Source organism: Daktulosphaira vitifoliae, unplaced genomic scaffold, assembly GCF_025091365.1.
Source record: "Daktulosphaira vitifoliae isolate Bord-2020 unplaced genomic scaffold, ASM2509136v1 Scaffold_3, whole genome shotgun sequence".
Lineage (NCBI taxonomy): Eukaryota > Metazoa > Arthropoda > Insecta > Hemiptera > Phylloxeridae > Daktulosphaira > Daktulosphaira vitifoliae.
This window is the reverse complement of record NW_026099574.1, coordinates 20,475,815-20,499,032: the sequence shown is the minus strand read 5'-3', so window position 1 is coordinate 20,499,032 and position 23,218 is coordinate 20,475,815. Positions and strand designations below refer to the sequence as shown.

General features: G+C 24.7%; 1 protein-coding gene across 1 annotated transcript in view; it reads right to left on the bottom strand.

Annotated features, from left to right (window-relative positions):
* Positions 1 to 23,218, bottom strand: part of LOC126901942 (uncharacterized) — a 108,346-nt gene that overhangs the window by 3,242 nt on the left and 81,886 nt on the right. The window contains exons 5-6 of the mRNA XM_050678901.1: positions 10,840 to 11,070; positions 9,185 to 9,454 (exon numbers count right to left, since the gene is read on the bottom strand). Of these exons, the coding sequence (XP_050534858.1) occupies positions 9,185 to 9,454; positions 10,840 to 11,070 (501 nt within the window). The remainder of the gene's footprint in view (positions 1 to 9,184; positions 9,455 to 10,839; positions 11,071 to 23,218) is intronic.

The window sequence follows — 23,218 nt, the reverse complement described above, 5'->3', positions numbered from 1 at the left end:
TATACATTCTAAATTGATTATAATTAGTTGAAAAGAGAAATTCGAGGGTAATAAAGACTTATTTTTGCCTAACACTAAACGTTCCTGTAATACTTTCAGTTTAATTAAATACTTAATATAATATAAAAGTACTTCACGTGTACCTTTGAAACCACCCAAGTAACCACTCTCATTAATTTTATCGTCGAATTTTCTGTGGAATATAAGAAGTGATAGGTTGTCATTCTCGCACACCGAGTAAAAAGCTTCTCATTTGTACACTTCTTGTGTCGTTGGCATACAATGAGTTTTGTATGGGTAAAAAACCGTCAAAAATCAATCGATGCGACGCGCTAAATTCATCAAACGTGTTTGAGGGTTTTTAGCAACATCATACATCACCGTCACACCATTGTAAAAGTACTGATGACACGAGACAAAAAAAAAAAAATGAATTGAATAATATTCAATCGCTCGAGTACCTATGATGCATTTCATGTTACTACACAGTTTTTCTTCTTTTTATTTGTCGTGTATACGACAACATTATATCATCACTCACTCGGTTAAATGTATTCTTTCAGGGAAGGAAACAAGAAAGTATGTCACTTTTTTGTCTTAGAAATTATAAAATAAATATTCCAAATGATCTTTACATAATATATCTTATATTTATCTATTAGATTTTAATTTAATATAACAAACTATAATGTTTATAACTTGTATCTATTACTATTTGTAATAGTTTTATTAATTCTAATACAATTTTAATAACATTAAATTTTAAATGATCGTAATTAATGAAGTATACCTTTCAAGGAAATTATTAGTAAAGTAAAATTGAAATAAAATGCAGTTTAGACAAGACGCTGTAATAATAATTTATTTACTTTATAAATTATATAAACAATACTAAACAGGAAGCCCACAGTAAGTGACATTGAATTTTTTAAATAAAATACTAAATCTTAAACACAAATAAATTATGAGGGTATTTGGCTGATTGGCAAGCGAATAATGGGTAACAATAAATTAGAATTTACTAACATAATATTAAATTTGGAAAAAACTCAAACTAATGAAAAAAAAATCTATTTTCACTAACTATCACAATTTTTCATATTACTTTGGAAAAAAATTAATTAAGATAGTATTACAGCAACATTCTATAATTATAATACTAGATGAAATAAACACTTAAAAATATTTAGAAAAATAAAACTTTGCAAAACTCAAAATTACTTGAAAAAGAATATAATTTTGTAATATTTTTTCAAAGCATAATCGTTAAGTTATAATTGAAAAGTTAAATCTGTTTCTGATTCCAGAACAGTTCTAAAAATGTCAAAAAACAGTTTACTTTAACTGGCTTATGAAATTTGCCCTTGGCTGTTATTATATTGAGACAGAAAATTAATGTGTATTCATTTCGTACGTAAACAAGAATATTAATCCAAATAAACAGTATTTCTTACTTATATTAAAAAAAATGTTTCTTATATAATTAAATACTACTTTTTTATTTTTACAAATACATTATACCAATATTCTATCATTTCTTGGTTTACTGATAAATATATATTTTACTAGGGAAAAATCAACAAAAGTTATGAAACTAATATTTTTATGTAAACGCAATAATAAAAAACCTAGCACAGGGGGGTCGAGGCACAGTGTTGACGTGGCATAGTTGGATCAAGTATAATGATATCTGACAGTGATTAAAATCACTATAAAAAAAAACCCTTCGATGCAAATCTTTAGATAGTGTTTAATTTTAAAAAATTGGTGTATTATTCCAAAAGCTACATGATCTGCTAGTTCCTTATTAATATCCTGATTAAGATATAGTATGTCAAATGAAAAAGAGATTATTCAAAAATATTATTTCTCATAAAAAATTGTATTAATCCATATATTTTTCAAAAAGTTATAGCACTTTAAAGTAAAAAAAAACCCAGCACAGTGGAGTGGCGGCACAGTGAGGTCGTGGCATAGTTTGGCCCAGTATAAATGATATCTGACAGTGATTAAAATCACTATCATAAAAAACGCTTCGATGCAAATCTGTAGATAGTGTTTAATTAAAAAAAAAAAAAATTTGTTAAAATAGCATATTTTTGAATATGGTAGCCATTTGCGCATAGAAGATATGTCGTCGGGACAAATTTTTTTTTTTTATTTTATAGTACACAAAATAAGCTTTAATTTGATATATGTTTAAAGGACGCAGTAATTCCGGAATATTTTCAAAAATTAAGTTGAAAAAGTTATTTTTTGTAAAAAAGTTACTATTTTAAATCCCCCCAGTGAGCAGAATAAGTGTTAGATTTTCAAAAAAAATTATATCAAATGAAAGGGAAATATCTAAGGTTTCAATACAAAAAAATATTATTTTTATTTGTTCATTTTTGAAAAAGTTATGGCAGTTTTAAGTACAAAAAACATCCCGATAAAATGTAATTTTTATCGCAAACATTACATTTTTTTTTAAATTTTCGACAGCCATTTGCACATAGAAGATAAGATGTCGGGACAAATTTTTTTTTTTCATTTAATAGTACATAAAATAACCTTTAATTTGATATATGTTTAAAGGACGCAGTATTTCCGGAACATTTTCAAAAGTTCAGTTGAAAAAGATCTATGTTTTTTACAATATTTTAAGTTTTGAACGCCCCCTATATAAGGGGAAATTGTCCAATTTTAATAAAAAGTATGTCAAATGAAAGATGTACTTATAATGTATTTAGAAAAAAAAAATACATTTTTCAAAAAGTTGTAGCCAAAAAGTTATAGCATTTTTAAGTTGAAAATTTAAAATCGAAAATCGAAAATTTTAACACAAAAATAGTGTTTTTTTAACTACGGCAGCCGTTTAAATGTAGAAAAAAAAGTGTCGGGACAAATTTTTTTTTTTCATTTTGTAGTACATAAAANTTTTTTTTTTCATTTTATAGTACATAAAATAAGCTTTAATTTGATATATGTTTAAAGGACGCAGTATTTCCGGAACATTTTCAAAAATTAAGTTGAAAAAGTTAGTTTTTGTAAAAAAGTTAAATCTCCCCCAATGAGCAGGTTAAGTGTTAGATTTTCAAAAAAATAATATCAAATGAAAGGGAAATATTTAAGGTTTTAGTATAAAAAAAAATTATGTTGATTTGTTGATTTTTCAAAAAGTTATAGCATTATTAAGTTAAAAATATAAAAAAAAATTATTTTACAAAATTCGTAATTTTTTATTAATTTTGATGTCTATTTTCACCGTGAAGACAAGTCCAGAGGTCAAATTTTTTTTTTTCAAATTAAAGTATATTACATAAGCTTCAATTTAAGATATATATAAAAGTGTCAGACCTTCCAGAACACTTTCAAAAATTAAGTTGAAAAGTTCTACTTTCTATATGCATTTTTTATATTTGAAGCCCTCCCGTATATAGGGAAATAGTCTGATTTAAAAAAAAAGTATGTCCAATGAAAGATGTATATAAATACTACTTCTCATGAAAAAATTGTATTGATCCATACATTTTTTAAAAAGTTATAGCACTTTAAAGTAAAAAATGTAAATTATAAAATCGAGAATTTTCACACAAAAATAGCATTCGGTGTCCATTTTCACCATGAAGACAAGTCCAGAGGTCAAATTTTTTTTTTTTCAAATTAAAGTACATTACATTAGCTTTAATTTAAGATATATATAAAAGTGTCAGACCTTCCGGAACATTTTCAAAAGTTAAGTTGAAAAAGTTAATTTTTTGTGAAAAAGTTGTCATTTTAAATCCCCCCTGTGGACAGATAAAGGGTTAAATTTACAAAAAAAATATACCAAATGATAGATAAGGACATCAAGCATCTATAAAAAAAAAAAATATATTGATATGTTCATTTTTGAAAAAGTTACGCCAGTTTTTAGTAAAAAAAATTGAAAAAAATTTCGAAAATTAGCGATTTTTAAATTTGTAATTTTTTTGAAGGTTTCCCCCATTTACGGGGAACGAGGGAAATTTTTTCAATTTTTAAGGGTAATGTCTTCGACTAGATACGATTTGTGATCTTTTGACGTATCGTTCAAAGAAATCGGTTTGGTGAGAGCTGAGAAAAAGTGGTAACAGACACACAAAAAAAAAAAAAACACATCATAGTAAAACCAATACCTTCTTAGCTTCGCATCGAAGCTAAAATATTTCTTTAATTTTACAAAATTACATGTCATGAAAAAATATCAGTTAACAATTTTTTGTAGGAAATAATTTACATGACACACGAACAATTATTTAAACTCGATAGCTCATTATAAGCTGGAAATAATAATTGTTTTATACATGCACTTTTTATTTCCACTTATAGATAAATTTTATGTTCATGTTATGTAGTATTTTACTTTTGTTATACCCATAAAAATAAAGTCAATGAAAAACTCGAATTAATTTAACCTACTATGCTAAAGTTATAACAAAACAAAAAAGTCACACTAAAGTTTGATCGTCTAATAAAAACTCATGTATCGTATTTCATTAAAATTTACATAAACTCTATTACTTATTAAACTTTTAAATTACATTTTATGATTATCAATATATTGTTTAATGTCAGTCACGATTATAACTCTGTTTAGTATTTTAAATATTAAATTAATATTAGATAATTTTCAAAGCACAACAATATCATAAATCAGACTGTCAACAAGATTAATAATCTAAAGATTCCTTTAGATAGACTTCTCTATATATTTCACATTTACTCAATAAATTGGAGCAATTCAGTTATTTCAATGTAAAATTTAGAGATAGATATCTGCAAACTGCACACAAATACTATATGTGATTAAATAGCCTGGAATGTATTACATTACAATTCATAAATTATATATTATCAATGAGGTCAATGGCGTTCTTACAAAGAAGAACTTGGAACTTTAATACTATCTCCACCAGATGTTTGTTAAATTACCCAGGAAAACGAAAAATACTTATAACATTAATATACTAATAAAGTAAAATTTAAACTTGTAAACAAAAACCATTAAAAGAATTGCACATGGCTCTTTATGCTAACAGTATAAAAGTAACAAATTACCTTATATATTTGTATACAAAAATAGAATAATAAACGGTTTTGAACATAATCTAATACATCGCTATGTGCAACAAATAAGGCAGTAACTCAAAAAAATCCATTTTAAAATTATGAGGTATTTGAATCTAAGTTTTATTCTTCTTATAATAACATTCATCAAAATGTCGACAATTTGGATTGAACTACTAAGAAAATTGATAAACATATCAGAGACTAATTTTTATTTTCGATTTTCTTGAAAAGTGAGAAAAAGTGACTTACTGCCTTATTCTTGGTGCATATCGATATTGCCCAGAAATGTTTAATTCTTTTCGTAATTTACCTAATGTGAAATTTTACACAAAGAGAATTTTACCATACCATGTTAATGATTTATTTTTATATTTATTAATCATTTTTCTATAATCAATACACACATTTTTAGTAAATAATTAAAATATACAAATATATAGTTTATAAAAGATATACTTAAAAATATTACTGTTAGTCAAATGCTTTTTGTATAGTAGTTTTAGATATTGCCATTAGTAATTCTTTTATACTAAAATCTATAGGAAATTTATGAGGAACTCGCCGCTAAAGCATTATTGCCTTTGATTAGTTATGGAGATTTTTTTCATATATATTAGAGTTGTACAATTTTATACTGTTTATTGTCCCACTAAAAATATTATTAACATCATTTTTCAAACAGAAACAATAAGAATGTCGATAAAAAATAAGATTAATCTACATCAAGTAGACAAAATACTTGATTAATATTCCAAAAAACATAGAAACAATTTAAGATTTTTTTCAGAAGTAGTAATATATCTAGACTTTAAAGTGTTAGTATTTCGTAAGGACAGTCACTGTGGAAAATTATTATCAGCCAGTAGTAATTGTTATCTATATAACTTTTTAACATAAATTAGATTAAATATATTTTCATCTATCATAATAATTTTGCTTTAAGATTTAAAAAAATTTTATAAACGTTGCCACATTGTAAACGTTAAATTTAACTAAATAATTGACTAAAGAAAGTTAATAAAAATATGAATAGGCAAAAATTAATTAAAAAATAAAAATGTTAAAAAAAAAAAAACATGAGATAATTAACATATTATCTGATACTAAAAAGTTCTTTTATCATTATTTACTTTAAGGGACCTGAAATGAACTAAAAGTTCTACTTCTTTAAATTTATAAACAATTTAAATAATGACTTCTATATAGAACTTGAAATGTTTACTTTGTTTATTTTTTAGAATAAATGGTTAACATAGATTTAGCTTATTATTGAATTGAAAAAAAAATTATATGTAAAAAAATCTCAAAACAAAAGAAACCAGCCATTTTTATTTTCTATTACTAAAACCCAGTTAAGAGCAATGTCTATTTCATTCAATACTTGTATACTCGTTTAAGGTTTCCATTTATGGAGATAACTAATTTTAGTTAAGTGAGAACTTTTTATTTGTTCTAAAAGTTTTTATTTCATATGTACTTGAATTCAACAATCTGAATCTTTAGTTTAATAAAAGATAAATGCTCTTATTTCAATGGTATCATGTTTTTAGTACTAAACCATGAAAATATATATTTTGTATTATTTAGTAGAATGAATTTGATTAATAGAAAACAATTTTTTTAAAAAACGATATCAATGCTGAAATTGAACTTACATACACAGTTATTCCGTTTAATTAATCGCAAAATAAATACATTATCCAGAAAAAAAATTAATTTTTTAAATTATATTTACTGTTTAGAATCATCCCATATACTTATAGGAGTGTTAACTTCGTTAAATATTTATATATGAAACATGAAGAGTGATTTTTTAAATTTAGCCACTCGATTTTTCTTAAAGTAATAATTATTTTAAGAAAATTCTTTTTGATATTTTTTAGTTTCAAATATTTCTTAATTAATATAAAATTATTTTTTAATCCATCCCATATACCTTTTAAAGGTGCCAACTTTATTTTTTACCCAACCGAATAAGAAACTGCCTGGTCAATAACAACATTTAGATCAGTAATTTGGAAGTTTATATAAGTGAGCGGGTAGAGGAGCGCGACCGAGAATATCTAATAACACAAATAGTCATACCCGTCCCTCTCCCTCAGTCTATGTAGTCTTTGGTCGTAGATTTTGTAATGTACATTATATAATCTTCAATAATATTAACTAAAACAAAAACTAAAAAAACGAAGTTTTCTTCTCAATATTATATTTCTTTTGTAATTAAATGAGTTATGAGAAACGGATCAACATGTATGATAAAATTACTAGAAGGAAAAGTAATTTAAATTAGCATTGGCTCTTGTGGCAGATAAAATAAGCACATCTGACGTGTCTAGAAATTATTCTTGTCACTTAGCGGTAAATTTTCATATATCTTAATATCGTGTTTCTCTATTTATTTAATTTATCGTTTTATGGTAATAAATTATATTACTGAATTATCATCTCTTTTTTTTTCAAAATCTTTATTATTTATAATTTAAAATATTATTTTAAAACTAAAAAATAGTACAAATATTTAACTTAAAGTCATTAAAAATCGCGTATACGTATTTTCTCACCTAAAATTTTAATTCAATTAGTTAAATTACTAAAACATGACTGGATCTAGAATATTTTCTATTTTAATATATGCTATGACCTGTTTATTGTATAAATATAATTGATTAATGTTATCGATATTTCATAAAACCCAATAATCATATATTAACACGTGAATTACAAAGACAGGATCATATCTTTAACACAATATTGTCAATATATTATTTCCAGGCAAACTATAGAATGTGCTAACGGCTGTAAATGAACTATTAACTAAACTCCTAAAAACTCAAAAATACAATTTAATTAAACTCTATTAAAAATTAACCTTTATGTTCGATTTCAATAACTAATTATCACGTAAAGGACACACATTGAACCAAATGTTCTACGCTGCTAGACATTTTCAACACTTGGACATATAAATAATAAAGGCAAGGTCGAAAGTCAGTAAAAAAATGACCAACTACAGATCATAATTTCAAACACGATTAAATTTAGAGACCATAAAGTGACTATGTTTCTAGTTAACTAATTAATAAAAAGCTTATTTTTATTGTTCAGTTTTCAACATTCAGTTTTTTTTCAATAATAAGTTTTTACATCATAATAATATGTTATTTATTCTTTTTTTTATTCATGTATATGTTTTTATAATTCTATGGACACAAAGTAATTTTATAGTGTATAGATAATAAAATCGAATAAATATGAACGACACAGCACAGTAATACCATTTTTTTTTTTTGGTATTAACTCTTTTTAGACTTTGTATACTTGAACATTAATACACAGTAATTAATCAATAAAACGATATTGAATCCTTCAGAATAAACTTTATTTTATATTAATTTTATTAACATAGTATGTGCAATTATTATATAGTTAGGCTCAGGATCTAAATGAAACATAAGCTCGGATAATTTTTTTTAATTCACGAGGCATTTAAAAATTAGTAGTAAAATAATCGAATGATTGTAGTTAATTACTGTTTATAACTCAAATAAAAGTACGTTAACCAAAAAAGTACATATTGTGTACATTATATGTTTTTATTATCAATTACCCGATTTTTTAAAATAACATTATCATTTAGAAATACATATATATATTTTTTGTTCATTTAAAAATTATCAATGTAGTTTATTTTTATTGTGTTATACCAACAATGAACATTTTATATTAGACGCATTTAAACTATTATGAAATCAGTGTCGATCCTTTTCAAAAATGTATAATATTATTAAGTTATAATTATTGAAGCACTCGTACAAACAAGTGAGAATTGACTGTATTCGTTTTGAATTTGGATTAAATTCGGTACAAGATACTGATTATTTTAGATTAAATTAAACTCTGCCAGTACTAGTTGACTTTAAACGCTTCAAATACATATTGAAAAATCATTATTGTAATAATTTTTATGTAAATATTAAACTAAACTATGATATTTCATAATACAAATATTAACTTCAATGGGAAATAAATAAATATTGTATATTTAAAGAACATCTAAAAATTGTTAAAAAATCTAAGTAGTCGTACTATATAATTATAAAATATTACTTACCGGTGACAAGGCATCGGCAGAAGCAACGGTAACGTCCGTGCCGGTTTGGTGCAGGAATGTTTCGTACTTATCCAACAAAGTGAGCTTGTGTAACAAAGTCTGCAAAATGGCAGACACCTGATGCCGGACGGCAGGTTCTACAGACACACATTGATGAGTGATTTCACGAACGTGGATCATAACCCGTTCATCACGGAAATCATAAGGGAATTTGTCCGTCCATTCGGCTAACAGCTGCACAAGTTTAGGTACGAATCGTGACAGTTGATCCTGCAATGGAATGAGTAAAAAAATTCAAATAGTCAATAATCCTGGTAAACGTTACATATTATAAATAAGTTTTCGTATAATTTAAACAAAACTTTCATGTAATAAGGAAAGTATTTTATTTATCGTTCTGGCAAATCACACATATAGTATTCAGTCGGTAAGGGAACGGGTTTCTATTATTCTCATTGTTTATAACAATTGACTTGTTTTATTACTTACTGAACACTCTGTATATATATATAATATAGTGTGATTTATTATTTATAATACAACCACTTAATTTTTCGTTAAACAATGATTTTTCAATAAAAATTTATTGAATTAAATTAGCTTAATTTTTGTGAACTATGATAAATATATGTATATTGAAAAAAGTTATTATTTCTAAAATTAATTATATTATATTAGTTGGTGAATAAACTGAATACAAATTTAATAACCAGATTTGTAATTTTTAGGCATAGATGAGAAGAGTGAGCAATGTGTTTGTATATTTATCCGTGTTTTAAAGCAAAAATAGAGCATCGAAAACACATTACTCCGCACCTCATTTTGTCCAAAACTTAAAATTCTAATATCTCAAAAATTAATATTACAAAACTCGTTATCAACCAGTCGATATTTTATGTAGTTTTTTCAACATTTAATTAAATAAAAACAATTGTAGGTTTTCATTTAACTTTAAAAAGTAACCCCAAAATCTATATATGTTCTTCGCCTTTAGTACATACCTGCTTAATGTATTAAAAAATATTAATATTTAAAAATGATTTCATCTTTTTTACAAATAATTAAAACTCTAAAAGTTAGATATTGAAATATAAAAAATTTGGCAATGTTCCATTAATAGTAACTCCTTTTTTTTTTATAAGTATGTTCAATAAGTAAGAAAAGAAGTCAGTTATTACAAACAATAAGAACAATAGAAACTCGTTTTCTTACTTACTGAACAGTCTATATATATATAACAGATATGTAACGTGGGTGGAATCTGCATAATAAATATACACAAGTACAATCTGTATCTACCAACTTTATATAATAAAATGTCTGTAATGTAATAAGTACTTATCTTAAAGTTATTGATCCATCAAAATGTGTTATAAAAAAAATTACTAAATGGTTTTTAAAATTTCATAAAAATTAAAAATTTTTTTTTAATTAGAGACAAATAATAAAAAATATTATTTTTATGTAGTCCAAAATTATAAAAAAATTTTTTTAAAAAGAACGCAAAATACTTGCTAGATCGCATGTTATTAAATTTGTCAAAATCTAGTAGGACACCCTATATATATAAATCTATTTTAATATTCTAACTTTTTTATTTCTTATTATAACTTATTTATCATGACACAATAAACAAAAATATCTTAAGTATATACCTTATGATGAGAATTTTGTGCGGCTGAAACGTAATCTCCAAGCTTCTGTTGAGCCTGGCAAATAGCTACAACCTTTGCAAGTAACTCGTGTGGTTTCACGAATAACCGTGAACTGAGAATAAATGCGAACAGATAAGCCTGATCTGGGTAATAATCTGCGGTAGGAACCAGGTGCTGAACAAGACTTGGTAATGGGCCAGATAGTAAAATTCCATCTCTGTACACCAAGGTCTGGAAAAGAATGAAGCAAAACTATTATTACACATTTTATTTTTCTATATACTCTAAGAAAATATTAATCAATTAACAAGAGTAATTTTTAATCTGCGAAATTAATGAGTTTAACTTTTCACCTCCAATTTTATTTTCTATCTACCATATATTTATATGAAATCTAGAGTATTTCTTGATTATAAATTAAAAATAAAGAATAAGGTATACTTGAATATTTATGTTACTATAAAGTATTATTTAAAGTTTTATTATTTACTTTAAAATATCAAGAACGTTTTTTAGTTGACTGAACGCTGCAGATGTTGGCCAAACTAATAAACTTAAGTGTTTAAACACAAATAGTTAAGCATAACAAATGTCCCAATTATTTATTTATTCATTATAATCCAATTTTTCTCGAGAAAAAGTAAATATTTTTGGATATTTATTTATTTATTTAAGCAATTCAAATTTTTTAATAAATATCTGTTCTTGATGATTTTTGAATTTTATAATAAACAATAAACAGAGATGAAGTGTAGTATTTTAGTTTATAAAGTAATTCATTTTTATAAAATGGATACTTTTTACGGATGACTTATAATTTATCGAATAGTTTGTTTGATTTTTAGTTGTTATTGTTGTGGATTGAAATAATAACATAACTTTGTTTATGAAAGAATATATGTAGATGTAAAATAACAAATTCGATGACATCTAGTAAAAATAAAAACATTGACCAATAGAAACGTTTATCAACGTTTAAAACGTTAATAAATTTGAACAATTTCGATATTCTTTTTACATTGTACGTATCAAAGATATAAGAATATTTACAGTAAGTCTACTAGTCAATAATTAATACCTATCTATAATTCATTCCTAGTGATCTAATTTTAAAATAAAATATACGGAGGACAATATTTTCTAGTGTTATGCGAATTATTCTCCATCGAGTATGTGTTTTTTATACTTATGAGGAATTATACTAATGAAATAAAATTTAATGAAAATTGATACAATTTCAGTTGATTAATAATTTAAGAAAATTAAAGATTAACTCAAATCAATGCACTTATAAATAGATGAAACATATAAAACCAAATCCATCACAATGTGCGAAATTGAATGGCTTAGAAGTTACATAGATTTCATGTTTAATGTTGAGAGATAAAAAATAATGCTTATCTGCTACTTTGTGATATAACCTGGTACTTCAAGCGCCAGTTTTAGTGATGTTAAAAATGTGAATTTTGTATCAATTTTTCTATGCGATTTCTAATAGTTTGTAATGACGAAACTTCGCATAATTTCAAAAGGGCTAACATGAAAAGATCTTAATAAATAATTTAGTTAATTTCGTGATATCCAAACAAAATTACAATAAATTTTTTAAACATTTCAATCAGTCCATCATATTAGGGCCATTAAATATAGAGGTATTTAGCCATTTTCTTCCAATACCTAATCATTTATTTAATAAAAAATATTCTATTTAAATAGTGTTTAGTATTAAAGTTAAAGTTCATACATAACTTTGAAATTATAATAGATTATTTAGTTAAAAACAGTTTCCTCTGAAAATAAATTAGATAATCATAAAAAAATACCATTCATTTTAATAAAATTTAGTTATTCTTTTAAAAACATAAAAACAAATCAAACATACTGTCACTTTGAAAGAAATCATTTTATATTAAAAAAAATATTAATATTTAATAGTGATTTGAGAATTAATTTAAATACCACTAACTAAATATTTGTTTTTAATTGAACGTTTCAATTGCGTGTCACTGTCATGAATACATAATTTAATTTTTATGATAAAATTATCCACAAGTTAACTCCTCCGCGACAGCAATTATTTAATTAAAAATAGACATTGTATTTGTGTGTTCAAATATATTTTATATTTTTAAAAATCGAACTGGGTTACATCTACAAGAAATTTGACTTATTTTGACTACCAAACGATTTTGAAAATATGACATCGTATAATAGTAAAAATTTTAAGTTAATCAATGAAACGTGTAATCAATTGCACATAAACATTTACGTGTAGGTTAATTTTAAGGGTTTATTTATAAGTCGCAGAGAAGAGATGTTAATCATTTTTTACACGAGGCTATAAACTTCTAAATTACCAATGAGTTTTCAATGATTACATTTTCCATTAAAATGATTATTTTAAAAGAGAGAAGAAGCAGAATACAAACTTTCTGTTATTTTGCATAATAAACGAGATACACGTTCTAAGTTGAAATACTACTTTATTCATTTAATTCAGTCAATATCAACGTTGTTGGCGAATTTTAATAATTGAAAGACATTTAAATTATTACTACATTAACATAATTTATTTATTATTAGTCATCCTTTATGTAAAATACTAATTTATCATACACCTAATAAGAAAATTTAAACGTTCTTTGAAGATTTTTATGAACGCCTAGCAGAGAATCAGAGACTTCATATTGAATTTGCCAAAAATTATTCTGTGTAATAAAATTATAAAAGTAATACGTTCGTCTTACATCTTACTTTAATAACTCTAAAATAATTATTATTTTTTAAGTGAAACGCTCAATTAAACGTCAACGAAAAAATTTCGAAGCAAAGTAAAAAAATAAAGTCTAATTTTAATGCTCCTTCTAATTTTTGAAGTTTAGTTACTGACTAATCTTGTTTGCCCACAAAATACACACCTACAAAGTTTTTATAAAATATTCACGATGGTCACGTGCATATATACTAGAACGTGTTACGCGCTTATAATTTAGTGGTCTGCATTGTACGTGATTTTTGAATGTACAAATTTATCTGGTTTACTTACAGAATGGAACAGATCTAACTGACAACTGGCATAATTTCTGATGCAACTAAAATTTTGCTGTGATAAGATTTGTATTCTTGGACTACGTTAAAAGCATATTTTTTATTATTTGTAATAAGAATTAATTTCTAACAAGATAAATAAACTATTTAAAATTGTTAAAATAGCCGTTTTTTCTTGTAAACAAATTTGATGGGTTGATAACAATAGGATTATACTTATTGAAAAACAAGCATTTTGATACATTCAGTGAGTATTATAACGCATACTTTACCTTCATTGCATACTGACTAAATGTATTAATATGCTTACAAATCAACAAGTATTTATCCTAAAGTTGTTATTAACCTATCAAAACATTTTGTAAGAAACACTCTAAAAATGGCTACATTATAAATTTGAATATAATAAATTATTAAAAAAATGTTTTATAATTATTAAAAATAAATAATAAAAAATATGCTTCTAATGAAGTCTAAAAATTCAAAAATTGTTAAAAAAAATTTTAGCGAAATTTATTTGTATTAAGTTATAAGAGTTGTCAGTTAGACTTGTGCCACTCTGTATATGCCAGTGGGATAGTGTAAATTATGGATAAGTGGATTTGAGTAGATAATAGATGTATGCTATTCCTATGCGAGGGCAACATTTCTTGAAAACTAGTGGCATTTGTCTTTCTTATGTAAGATTAAGTTTACAGAAAGTGATGATACTGACGGCTTGAATCGACCGAATTTGTGGCGTCAAAATGAGTTAATGCGGAAAAGCTCTAAAGGCCCATATATACATTAGGTCTTGTCTTTGAACTTCACCAGGGTCCTTTATTTAATATAATTAACATTCTATATCTTTTAGTGGTAATTAAATAACTTTTGACAATTTTAATTAGTAGAAAATATTCAAAATTGCACTGAAAAATAAAAGAAAAAATAATTGTTAAAATGGATAAATTAAGATCAAAGAAATAGGTTTGACAAAGTACTTCATGGTATTTCATATCTTTTACAGTAAAAAAGTTTTTATGATTTAAGGGAAGTAGAGCCTCTGTTTCATTTGTTCAAAAAAGGATGTATTTTTTAGTACTATCTATTCAAATAAATAAAATAAAAAGTGTAAAAACACAACTTTATACAGTAACACATCACAAAGTTTACGGACAAGACAAAAAGAACTTAAGAAGTATTAAAAGTTCTTTTTGTTGCCGTTACTATAAAGCTGTATGTGACCGTAATCCAATTTAAAATTACACAAACCGGTCAAGGCATTTTAAATTATTTCTCTTTTTTTATTTTCCATTTGAAATGTTCGTGACAATAACTTAAACTTAACAATCAAACTAGTTTGTAATATGTATTGAGTTTTTCATATATGTAAACGAGCAATAAGCAAATGTAAACTAGAACTTCATTAATAGTGATGAAACATGCAACATTAAACTTTATGCACCTTCCTATCAGTGCTAACCGTGTAAACTTTATATGAGTAAATATCGCAGATACTTTAATATATTATGTAAAGGATATAAAGTGATTAAACTCGAGTATTGTGTATCTTTTTACTTTATGATGTTTAATTTTACTACACTCCATTTCAAAATAATCAAATCTACTTAGATTCGGTACTTTTTTTAATGGTTATAAATAATAAATGGTTGACATTGTTTTAAATAATAGTAACTGTATAGATACTATATTATATTTGATTGTATAATCTGACATGCTTTTACAATTTATAAATATTATTTACATTATACTGTTAAATATTATAAATTTATGAAAACTGTAATTTTATGAAATCTAATATATCAATATAATTTAACATAAGTGCTAACTTCTTGGTTGATAATATAAATAATGACATATAGTAATTTAATAAAAACAAAAGAGATAAAAACTTGATAATAAATTCTAGTTGCATATCTAAAAATAAGAGCAATTCAAATGTTCAAAAATTACAGGAAATATTTATTTTTCAATAACCAGTTAAACTATTAAATCATTTAAGCATAAAACGTGTTAATTTTTATGCGAAAATGAGACACAACGAGGATATGATGATTATTATACAGGAGGATAATAAATTAAAAATAACATACGCAATATCGTAAAAAATATAAAACAATTTTATTCATTATTTTTAGAATTTATTAATATCTTATGTTCTATAATTTTCAAAGAAAAATTTGGTTGTATAAGCGCAAACCGTTAATGTATATTAAAATATTGTTTTAAAAAATTGTTATCAACTAGTATTTTTCTTAATTAAATCATTTTCTAACTTTTGAGCTAGTTAAAAATATAAGTTATCACTAAAAATCAAATGTTAATAGTATTTTAAGGGCTTTCAAATTTTATTTGAATGCTATAAAATGTAAATTACTATTTACTTATGAAATATATATTGTCGTAATATGCCTAATGCTTTGCATGACACATCTTACATTTATCAATGAAAAATGTATAATCTGTATTTTATATTACTAGTATACAAACAAATAATTTATTTATCTGTTATAACATATACACTGTTGTACACTAGCTAGTATGTGTGTATATACATGTTAAATTGATTATTGTACACTATACATCTTATCTTAAAATAACTATCTTGTTATGTTCAATTTAATACAATAAATTGAAAATCACTAAATGCGCTAAATGTTCTAAACCCTCGGACTCTACAACCCCGATAGAACCTCGCTGCTCCTGAATTGACCAAATCCTCAAATATCCAACTTTGGTCAAATAAATACCACCAAACAACATCTTTTTGCTTATTTTTGTATTACTACAATAATAGTAATTATTATACTATAAATATATATATATTAAGTTTTAAAATTTAAAGATATTGCGTGAGGCATAGTTAAACAATCACTTTCTGTTGCACTAATGCAAAAAGATTTAATTAGTTAAACTTTCTGAACACATCATTAATGTAATGAATTAAAAAAATTTGCTTAGAAATATACAAGCTATATAGAGAATGAGATAACAAACTAAATTTTAATTTAAAAAGATCATTAGTCACAATAACTAACGAATAAATAAAAAAAATGTATTTATAAAATACTATAAAACCACTTTGAGATATTTTTATAGAATAAGAATGGTTTATTTACAAGTGGATCTTAAAATGATCAGAATATTTTGTATGGATTATATATTATTAATTACATTAGAAAGATACACATTTTAAAAATGTTGAAAAAAAAAACATATATATTTGTAAATGTATGACAATAATACAAACGAGCCGAGGTTTTCTCGAATACAAAAGAGTTACAAGCAAGAGAATATTTCAAATATTAGAAATTCCGGACGAGTTTCAATTCATGAAGGTCTGATGATAGAGGCTCAGCATCTATATTATAATCCTTTTTGATTAACCATAACAACATTGTTACCTTTGAGTATAAAACGCAATTTTAGTTTAATCGAGACTAAATGTATTGTGCAAAAAAAGTAATGGATCGAAAATAATAACATTATAAAATTGTAACAACAAAAGTTAGGAAAATTTTACGGATTAATAAATAAAAAAAATTTATTCCGAGTATAGCAAAAGGATTTGGGATGAATACGTAATGTAAAACAGGGGTATTTGAAACGTGAAGAATATTTGAGAAAATGATTAAAACCAAGTCTTATTGACTAAAAGCAACAAAGAGTGACATTGAAAAATAAAACAATCAAACAAAGAACAAGTACCATTGAAATTTGTAATATTTAAATGAAAGTGTAAAATGATATATTTTTTAGTAATATGAAAATATTATTATTGTGATTATTTATTTATTTAAGAATACTAATATGAACGATTGTTCAATACTGATGATTATAAACTTTCATAGTATAACTAGGTTAAAAAGTAAAAAAAAAAATATCGAATTGATGAAATGTATTGATTTAAATGGTTTGTAACGTCACAAATCCGAAGGTTTTTTTATAACACAAGAGAATGAATTTTTTTTTTTTTACACAACGGTGTCAATAGCTTGTTAATTCTGCCGCTAATGGCTAAATAAGGCGACAAGGAAAATAAATTCAATTAAAATAAAATTGTTTATCGGTATTGATTCCTGTCAAAAAGACTGACCGTTATCGATTTGAAATCGCCGTTAAATCGGTGTTGCCTTTTCTTCTGCTCTTCTGTCATTGTCACGTTCTTATGTTTTCGTCACTGCTTCACTGGCACTTTTTCAATGATGACTAGAGCCGCCAATAGCGAACGGCAAGGTCTTTTCGATGAAGCATATTGACCATCGTATGGATCTCTTCTGAGATCAGGTATCATTTTCTTTCTTTATAATTATATTTATGTAATGAGTTGTACTTTATTAAATATTATATTTCATTTTAATTTATTATAAATTAACTTAAATTTATGTATGTGCGGAGAGCACGTGTTTACCCTTTCATCTAATTAACATTAAGATGCGAGTGTCCAGACCGCTCCTGGTGTTTGTCATTAATTTCCGATGTTCCTTAATTTTGATATGGGCTACGGTATGTTTTACATATCAATCACATAATCATCAATTATTATAATTCTTGTTAATAGCCATGAGGTGTTATAATCACGACATATTAAACCAAAATAAATTACTAATTAACTTAAAATGAAATTCAACCTATGGTCCGGTAATCATACCTGATAGGTGTGACACTTCGATATGATGAAGGCGATCCTTGCTACCATAGCTAGTCGTTATACAATGGTCAAACCACGTTATTGATGCAAGCCGACAAAAAGCACACTAGCAGGTTATTAATTACCTATTTTTAAATATTATAAAACATTCGAAGTGCCCAAACATAAATAGAACCCATAGTTTTCAACAAAAATTTTTTATTTACATACATTTTTTTTTTTGATGCACGACATAGGTACTTAATAATTACAGCTAAATGAGTTAGTAGTATGTGTGTACCATATTTGTCTACTTGAAATAAAAAATTAAATTTTATGATAAGATTTTATATTTCTTAGTGAAATACAACTGTAGACAAGCGACTCTCCACATAACTTTATGAATTAATGTTATGTATAGTAAAATTCAATTTTGAATATAACTAAAGTCTATTCATTTGATTGAAAATACTGTATTATTTCCACTCATTTTTAACAATTGCTATAATTCTTATTTTAATCAAAGTCAAAGTTTAACAGCCATTTTAGAAATAATATAGTAGTCATTAATGACAAGAGATTTATTTTTTTTTTTTTGTTTCTTTAAGAAATCTTTTGTTTTTCATCCAAATGAAGATGACTGTATAGTCCACACCCAAAGAAAAACCTCAATCAAAATTGAAAGAGAAATTTTATCAAGGGTTTATGATAATGTTTTATTAATACGAACAAAATAACTATTCATATAAATAATTATTGTTCAAGACAAAAAAAAAAATATCATATTGATAAATATATCATTGATTCAATAGTAATGATATATTTATCAAATTGAACAATGAATTTATTATATAGATCGAGGTTTTTCTCTGGGTGCACAACAACTCCGTTAAATGAAAAAAAAGTTATATTTTTTATATTAACTACATAATAGAATTAAAATCTTCTATTATTTTAGACAATTTGTGTTCTATTTCTACATATAATAATATAAAACAATTCTTTGTTGTAATATAAATAAATAAATAAACAAAAATATTATTGTTATATTTAACGTTTGAATCGTATTTATTTAATACTTGAGAAGATTATATAATAGGGTGAAAATATTACATAATTTAGTCGGATAAAAAACTTTTTTCAACCAACACAATATTTTTTCTAATATTTTCAATGACAAATGCAGTTAATAATGAAAAAATGAATATATTTTTCTAAAAATAAAGTATACAGTTTTATTTGCCGTTATATACATTTTTCCTTTTATTATAAATGTTTAATACATTTCAACAGACGTCAATGTATTTACAAGTGAGTGGAATCTCACGCTTTTGAAACGTACACATACCATTTTTAAGGTAACCTTATACAACACGAAATTTTATTAATTTCATCAACAACCAAAACCGTATTTTTGTAAGGCTATGTTTATATAGCCTATGCGCTATAAAAAACCAAAATGCGTAAAAAAACCAAAGCGCATAAAGATTATTCTATATTCAGTGTTATTAATATATAGAGTGTTCAGTAAGTAAAGAAACGGGTTTCTATTATTTTCATTATTTATAACAATTGACTCGTTTCCGAACTCACTGAACACTATGTATAACAATTATTGGAAATAAAATTACCAAATAAATAAGTTTATACAAAAAAACTTCACAATTATATGTTAACAATGAAAATATATCGCGAATAACGTATAAGCCAATAAATTTAACCATATAATAAAAGAAAATAATTTTCAATTAAAATAATCGAATATTTTGAAGCTAATGACTTAATTTTCGACACAAAGCTGACACAGTATATTAAAAGAAAATAATATAAAGTGCATGTTTTATTAGTTTTCAACATGGTAACTTGAAAAAAAAAAAACTTAATCAAAATATTTGAAAGGTTAATATTTTACAAATATTGATTTTCTGAATAAAAACCGCAAGTTTTCAAAGCATAAATAAGAAAAAACAACTAACATTACAAAAAAAGAAGTTCACAGTGTAAGAAAACATAACGGTAAACGTACTTATTTGTGATTAAATTAATTATTTTTTAAACATTTTTTGTCAATATTATATTATAAAAAACTTGATTGATATGAAACATGATGAATGTTTACAACTTTTATTTAAAATATAATGCCTCATTTTGTTCATTATTAAACGAGACTTACTAAAATCTTTATTTAAACTTTCATTTATAAGTTCTTAGAAAGGTTTTTTTTAACATAAAAGTAAAACACATGTAATCATATATTGCCACAGTATAAGATGTCTGTCATTCAACAAACACGACAAGAATCAATACTATCTTATACAAAAACGTAATAAAATGTATTTAAAACTATATTTTAAACGTGTCGCAGAATATTTTAAACGTCTCACAAACGCTTTCAATAAATAATAAATAATTATAATAATAACAGTATAAATATTTTTTCGAGTACAAAAAAAAAATTACGATTAGATTAATAAAAGTTAAAGGCTACCCAACGTCTTTGAATTCAAATATAATAAGTTATCCTCTGCACTCTAATGTTACATTTACAAATGTATTAATTCTTTCATTGAACTTTTTGTTCTCTTTTCTATTAGCTTCGATGCGAAGCTGGAAAAGTAGTATTATTTTTTTTATGTCTATCGCCACTTTTTTTGAACAATTTATTTTTTTAAGTATTAAACTATTGAAAGTAATATATTTTCATGGACAGATAATAATCGCAGAAGATTACAAAACCAATATCATTTTAGTTTCACATAGAAACTAAAAAAAAACAATTAAAAAGTTAAAAAATATACTTGATTAAGCGTATTCTAAAAATTAATTATATATGTAAAAATCAATTGTCAAATTCAGGTGAAACCCAAAATCATTTTTTTAGAAATGATTTATACAATAACAGTTTATCAAAAAATTGGCATTATTATAGAATGACAGTAAAACACACAAATAGAGTTAAAATATTAATTAATAACTAAATAAAATTATTTAACTTTGTATTTGGAACCTATTATTCATATCAAACCTAATTCGACAATATATACTTTAAAAACATTAGGAATTAATGATTTTGCTTGTATATATAGAGAAAATTGGTAAAACAAACTATTATTTTGTAAAGGAGAAATCATTTTCAGGTTTTAAAGACAATATCTTTAATTAAACACTAGTTGTGTTAATTTTACGTTTGGTTGAAAAAAATTGGTCTAGTAAGAACTGAGAAAAATGAATTACAGACACAAAAAAAAACTATATTGTAAAAAATTTTAATATGAATAAGAAATTCCCTTTCAGAAAGGTAGACTATAGCGATGGGGTCCTTGATATTCAGTGAAGCTGTACAATTTAAAGAAGATTGAAATCAAACAAAATTTATTGAATTTTATTTCCACCGTAAAAAGAATTAAGAAAAAAATGCAAAAATGTTACTTCAGCGGGTGGGGTTCGAACTTCGTACACCGTACAAATAATACTGTAATATACAACACGTATATATTACAGTATTATACTGTAGGTTTGCATTACACGAATTAGTAGCTAAAAATAACAATTTCAACTGGTTAAAAAATTCAAAATAATCTTTCATAACTTTGATGAAGTAATATAAGTTTAAATTTATATTTAATGCAGGTTAGATTCGTGTAAATATTATAAAAATTATTAATATGACAACCCATATTAAACTCTTTCAAAATAAACAAAAAAATTTGAACACAAAAATAGCATGTTTTATTGAACTTCTAGTACATAACATAAACTTTATTTTAATAAATGTTTGAAGCTCGGAGTATTTCGGGATCATTTTCAAAATTTAAGTTGAAAAAGTTAATTTTTTGTCCAGAAGTTTCTATTTTGAATCCCTCTGAGGGCAGACAAAGGGTCAGATTTTCGAAAAATTTATATCAAATGAAATACCTAACATTTCAATATAAAAATCCAGCACAGGGGGGTCGCGGGACAGTGGTGACGTGGCATAGTTGGATCAAGTATAATGATATCTGACAGTGATTAAAATCACTATCAAAAATAAACGCTTCGATGCAAATCTTTAGATAGTGTTTAATTTTAAAAAAATTGGTGTTTTATTCCAAAAGCTACTTGATCTGCTGGTTCCTTATTAATATCTCGATTAAGATAAAGTATGTCGAATGAAAAAGGGTTTATTAAAAAATATTATTTCTCATAAAAAAATTGTGTGGATCCATAAACTTTTCAATAAGTTATAGCATTATAGAGTTAAATATAATATAAATATNCAATAAGTTATAGCATTATAAAGTTAAATATAATATGAATAATAAAATCGAGAATTTTCACACGAAAATAGCATTCGGTAGCCATTTCCGCCGTGAAGACAAGTCCAAAGGTCAAATTTTTTTTTTTCAAATTAAAGTATATTACATAAGCTTCAATTTAAGATATATATAAAAGTGTCAGACTTTCCAGAACACTTTCAAAAGTTAAGTTGAAAAAGTTCTACTTTCTATATGCATTTTTTATATTTGAAGCCCCCCATATATAGGGATATAGTCTGATTTAAAAAAAAAGTAAATCCAATGAAAGATATATATAAATACTACTTTCCATGAAAAAATTGTATTGATCCATACATTTTTTAAAAAGTTATAGCACTTTAAAGTAAAAAAACCCAGCACAGGGGTGTCGCGGCACAGTGGTGACGTGGCATAGTTGGATCAAGTA